This window comes from Hordeum vulgare, chromosome 3H, assembly GCF_904849725.1.
Source record: "Hordeum vulgare subsp. vulgare chromosome 3H, MorexV3_pseudomolecules_assembly, whole genome shotgun sequence".
Taxonomy (NCBI): domain Eukaryota; kingdom Viridiplantae; phylum Streptophyta; class Magnoliopsida; order Poales; family Poaceae; genus Hordeum; species Hordeum vulgare.
The window spans coordinates 577,114,794-577,120,793 of NC_058520.1; the positions used below are offsets into that span (position 1 = coordinate 577,114,794).

General features: G+C 49.1%; 1 protein-coding gene across 1 annotated transcript in view; it reads right to left on the reverse strand.

Moving 5' to 3' along the window:
• The window catches only part of LOC123445266 (MADS-box transcription factor 51-like), a 26,626-nt gene extending 21,616 nt beyond the window's left edge, over positions 1 to 5,010 (reverse strand). The window contains exon 1 of the mRNA XM_045122231.1: positions 4,736 to 5,010. Coding sequence (XP_044978166.1) covers positions 4,736 to 4,920 — 185 coding nt within the window. The 5' untranslated portion in view covers positions 4,921 to 5,010. The remainder of the gene's footprint in view (positions 1 to 4,735) is intronic.
• Between the last annotated feature and the right edge of the window lie 990 nt (positions 5,011 to 6,000).

Consider the following 6,000-nt stretch of genomic DNA (forward strand, 5'->3'; position numbering starts at 1 on the left):
AATTCCTATGAGAAAGCTAGAAACTTTAAGTGCATTCTTTCATGCTTTAAAAATTTATGGGGCATGCGTATTAATTTTCACAAAAGTGATCTATTGTCCATCAATGTTGATGAGGAAGTGGCTAAAACATTTGCTCAAATCTTTTGATGTGAACTTGGTTCCTTCCCAATTAAATATTTAGTGGTTCCCCTTCATTATGAGAACTTAAAATGAGAGGATCTTCAACCTATTATAGACAGAATAATTAAAGATTTTTTGGGTGGCTAGGGAGACCTCATCTTATAGAGGGAAATTAATTATGTTGTGTGCTTGTATTGTTAGTATTCCTGCTTATTTGATGGTTGTTATCAAATTTCCTAAATGGGCTATCAATGCCATAAATTCCAAGATGGCTCATTTTCTCTGGGGGGGGGGGGGGGGTTATGGATGATCAACATAAGTACCATCTGGCTAATTGGGGGCTTGTCTCCCAGAAGAAATGTTTTTGAGGTTTAGGTGTTCCCAATCTTAGGGAATTTAATATGGCTTTACTAGCTTCTTGGGGTAAAAGATACTTTGATCAAACTGATAAAGATTGGAAGAAGATTATTGATTTCAAGTATAATACTAGCTCACCAAATATTCTATGGGCTAGAGCTGATGATGGTTCTCCCTTTTGGAAGGGAGTTACCTGGGCTATGAACGCTTCTAGAACCTTTTATCATTGGAAAATTGGGAATGGGATGAATATCAAATTCTCGCATGATATTTGGGCAGGAGAATGTTCCCTCAAAACACAGTTTTGGGATCTGTTTGATATTTGCAATCAAACAGATTACTCTGTGGCTCAGGTTTGGGATGGTGAGACTTTGAAACTATCTTTTAGAACATGTGTGGATGATATTTGGGCAGGGGAATGTTCCCTCAAAACACAGTTCTGGGATCTATTTGATATTTGCAATCAAACAGATTGCTCGGTGGCTCAGGTTTGGGATGGTGAGACTTTGAAACTATCTTTTAGAAGATGTGTGGATAGGTTAGGGATGGATAGGTGGTTCCATTTAATTGAAACCATCAAACAGTTCCCCTTATCTGACCTTCCTGATTCCCCCATATGGATGTTGGAGGTTGGTGGGGGTTTATTCATTTAAATCCTTTTATAAAGTGATAAATTTTGGCGGTGTGGTTTCTGCCACAGGTGAGAATCTTTGGAAAGTGATGTGTCCTCGTAACATTCATGTACTTCTCTGGTTGTGTGCTTATAACAAAGCATTGACTAGGGATAATTTAGTTAAACGTAGAATTGTAGATGACCCTACTTGCCTTTTCTGCAACAAGATGGAGTCTATTCAACACCTCTTCTTTGATTGTGTGGTTGCGAAGACCGTGTGGAATTTGGTTGCTAAGGGTTTTAAAGCTAACCAGATTTCTTGCTTCGAGGACGTTTGTGCCTTATGGCAATTTCATAAGAAAAAACATGTGCTTAATATGGTGATCTTTGCCTCCTTATGGAGTATTTGGCGACTAAAGAATGAATTTTGTTTCTAGGGTCGAAGTTGGAAAAGTTTGAATTACGTTCTCATGAAACTGTGTGGTTTTCTCCTACAATGGGTGGCGCTCTGCGACGATGCACAGGCGGGGCTTCTTCGTCAGTTCATCCTTTTGCTGGACTGACATCGTGGGGAACTGCTCTGCATCGCCTGGAGGGATGCCCTGTTAACTGAAGATTGAGGATGTTTTCCCTCGTAGCTTTGTTCCTAGATATGTTGGTCGATGTAATAAAATGTAGCAAGACGGCTTAGACTTTTTCCCGTGGTGTTCTGGTTAGTGGCAGGGTGTTAGATGCTTAATTTGATGTTGGCGTGTTGAACCTAGGTGTTCGTTGCTTCATTAATAAAGTGGAGAAGGGGGAAACCCCTTTCATTTAAAAAATCTATGTTATCCACTTTTTTTGGAAAAGGAGGTTAATCCCTCGGCCTCTGCATCAATCGATGCATGCAACCATCTTTATTAACTATTCCACAAAGGTCTAACAAAAACATACATCAAACCACCCAAAGCCACCACACACACATACAAACTCGATAATGTGGAGTGCTCTCACTCCCATATCTAAAAACGGTGTTGTCGCCAATCCATCCACATAACGTATCAGGACCAACAGCCGATGCAGCAGACCTAAAGCGCACACCACATGCACACATTAGAAGTCGCCATCATCATCGACCCACTGACCAATCTCCAGGAGAGAGATCCGCATCATCCTTGCCAGTCCGAACATCCGTCGACGCCACCACGACGTCTGACAGCGCCACCGCCCTACGCTCATCCATCCAGACGCAAAGATGTTGTAAAAACTATCGTGCGTAGCACCTACCAACCAGGCATGACTCAACGTAGCACCTGTCGGCCAGGCATGACTTGACAGCTCCACCAAAGCTCCGTGCAAGACGAAGCCGCTCCACCTCCTGCCTCTGTCATCCAGCGCTGCTCCACAAACGATGCTCCCAAGAGAGAAACGACACCACAGTACCGCCATCATTCGATCTGAAAGACCAGATCTTAGGGCTTCCCCCGAAGCAGTGCCCACCAGATCTTAGGGCTTCCCCGCCATCATTCGATCTGAAAGACGATGTTGTGTTTGTCCATCCCTGGAAAAGCAAGCAGAGAATCACCATCTTTAAGACGACGCCCTCAGGAGGGGAAGCGACGTGGATCGACACCGGTGTCCGACCATGCACCGTAGGGCCAAGGTCACCCGAAGATGACATCCGAGACAGCGGAGAGAGGAGAGCTCCACGACGACCACAAGAGGGTAAGCGACGTCCACGGACGCCGCGTCATCAGGCTTTCGCCCGGAGCAACCCAGACTCCGCACCCCATGCAATCCAACAGCAACGTCGTCGACCTGCAAACCCGATCGCCCAAACACCTCCAACGTGATGGCGGCGCCACCTACCTCGCCGCCAACACAAGCCGACGGGCCAGATTGGGCGCCCAACCAACACGCCGACGACGCAGCCGCGGCCGGCCAGGCTCCAAGTTGCGCCATACACCCCACCAGGAGCAGGAGGGGGGTTGCCACCCCATCCCAACGCGCCGAGCAAGGGAGACTCGCCGACATCGCCATATCGGGCGAATGGCCGAAGAAGCCGCCAGCCAAAGAGGCACTGCAGGGGCTGGCGGCAGAGAGCGCGGGATGGAGCAGAGTACCGCCAAGAGCACCGCGACGGAGGTCGAGCCTCCCCCGCCTGGAGCCCGCGTCGTCGAGATTGACGCCGCACGCGCGAGATGTGAAGCCCCGCCGCCGTTGTTCGCCGCGCGGGCTTCACCCGACGATTTCCTCCGACGGCGGCGCGACAGGTGGAGCCGGGGGGAGGGGGTGGCGGCGTGGCTGGTTAGGGTTCCCCCGAGCCGTCTGGGAGGCAACGCGGGGGTCAGGGGGACGCTTCTTTATCTTTGAAAAATGGGAGAGATTTTCACTTTTCAGCCTCTGCACCAAATAGGGATGCATACGGTCATTTTGGTATGAGTACCAAGATAAACATGGTCCTCAAAAGTTTTTTAAACGAGTATCAAGTATTAGACTATTGCTTGGTTATCAAATTATCTAGTCCTAGTCGTATTGTAATAGGTCTAGTTGGCTTGTAACCTCTAATATATATCGTTGTATGCGGCTATCAATAATGCATCACCTATTAATTCTAAGAATTGAACTTGGCTCATTAGGCTGCACAACCGCATGCTCAACCACCGAGACAAGTCTCTCTTTGCTTCTATGTTATCCACTTATCCTCGGTGTTTCTAAATAAAGAATAAAAAAGTTGCGTGTATCCTTCCAGCAATGATTTACATGTTAGCAGACCAACCCGTGGTTGGATGGTTAGGAGGACTGTGGTATCCCCTACCCACCAGAGTTCAAGGACTAGACTTGACGTTGGTGCTTGTATTTTTCTGGATTTATTTCAGGTCTTCCGTCGATGTGCTTTCAGTGGGAGGAGATGTTCCCGTCGACAACGAAGGCGTCGACTTCGTCAATCTCAAGATGATGTTTCTTATATAAATAGGGTGTGCGTACGTGTATTCATAGGAATGAGCATACGCTCGTGTATGTAAACGACTTCGATTGTACTTTGCTAAAAAAGATGATTTTCACGTTAAACTCGACAGTATAGGCCTGACGTTAACTGCCGGTGCTTTCACTGTCGGCATCTCGCGACCGGGAAATTCGTCTCCTGTTAAGAAGGACGCACAAACAAAAATCGTAATCACCATGCGGGCAGCATGCGTTTGGTTGACCATGCAGGAGCCAACAAAAGGCAGCAAAAGGGGCCACGAGAGCGCCCCGGCGCATTAGAAGACCACACTTTTCTTTCCAAGGAAGCAAAACGCCATCTCGAAAGCAGAGCACCTGTCCCCGGCCATGCAGGTGCTCATGCAAGGTGGTGGTACAAATACTAGCAGCGCACGGACAAAAGAAACCAAGACGGTAAGCAGGTTCGTGCAAGGTGGAGAGCCTGCGTGAGATTGTCTCGAGCATATGGCGTGCGCGCGCAGAGCGGCCGTCTGGTACCGTTACGCGAAGCCAAGGGGGGAAACGGATTCAAATCGTCACAAATCGACCGAGCACGCGACGCGGATTCTATCAGGCGAATTCATTTCACAGCAGCAGTAGCAGCAGCTTGCATTGCATAGGAATAAAGTAACTGGAGCAGAGTAAAAAAAGAGTGCGTGGCGGCGAGCGGCGAGCGTGCACCTGGAGGAGGAGTACTCGTAGAGCTTTCCGGCGGGGGAGAAGACGAGCAGCGCGACCTCGGCGTCGCAGAGGAGCGAGAGCTCGAAGGCCTTCTTGAAGAGCCCCGAGCGGCGCTTGGAGAAACGCACCTGCCGGCTCGTCCGGTCCTCGATCCGCCGCAGCTCCACACGCCCGCGCCGCGCCATCGCCCACCGGGAAACCTAGCCTCCTCCTCCTCCTCCTCCGGCCGTCGCTCGTCTCTCTCTTTTCTCGCTTCCTGGTTGGTAGGGGTCGGGGAGTGTGGCCGGGGCGGGGCGGGGAGAGGCGGGAGGGGAACTCCGACTCGGGGGCACCGTGGGGAAGGGGAGGGGTGAGAGGGACGGGTCGTGGGGTCCATGTTGTTGACGATTCTTGTACACCTCAGACGGGGCGCTCTCGTGGCCCCTTGTTTTGGGCCCCCAAGCAGCTGCCTGCCCTCCAAATGGAATCGACAACGTTGGTAGTACTTCCGTGGGGCTTTCTACTGCGCGCACACAGCCAAGTGGCTGCTTATTTTTCGGCAATGACATGACTGACGGATATGCATATTTTTTGGCTGACCGTAATTTATGTAGATTTTCTCACTTTAAAAATTGGCAAGATATACTGTTATTCCTTAATCCACGCAAACGCTCCACTCATGTTGGTGTGATGGTGTCCAACAGAGGAATCGAAGAGACCCAGCTTTGCTTTAAATAAACAAATGGAAAGCGAATCTAAAAAAGAAATGGAAAGCGGGACCGCACTCTTAGTAAATTCCACATTAGGAATGCGGGGATGAACCTGGCCACTAGCCTCTTGCCAATCCTTATCCACACGGCTACACGCTGTAAAAGAAAAAGAACAGGTGAAGCCAGGTTGGAATGTGTGGACGCGGAGGGCTCCAGCTAGGACTGGCTGGCCCGAAATATCTGCGCGCTGGGCTGCCAAAATATCTGCGGCTACTTAGCCGGAAGTAGTTAAATTTTGCGAGGATAAGGATACCGTGGAAGGCAAGGGTCGCTGTGCATCGCGTGGTCCTCGGCAGCAGCTGATGTCCTTTTGTTTCGCTTAGAAAAAGGTTGGAGATGCGATTCGAAACTGCCCGGAGCCGTTGCTGGGTGCAGCTCTCATAGTGACACATGAAAGCACGAATGTTGAACGGGAGAATATGGATGGATGAAATAGTTGTTGTATTGCTTGAACCTCATGAACATATATACTCCCTCCGTTTCTAAATATAAGTCTTTTAAGCGATTTCACTATGT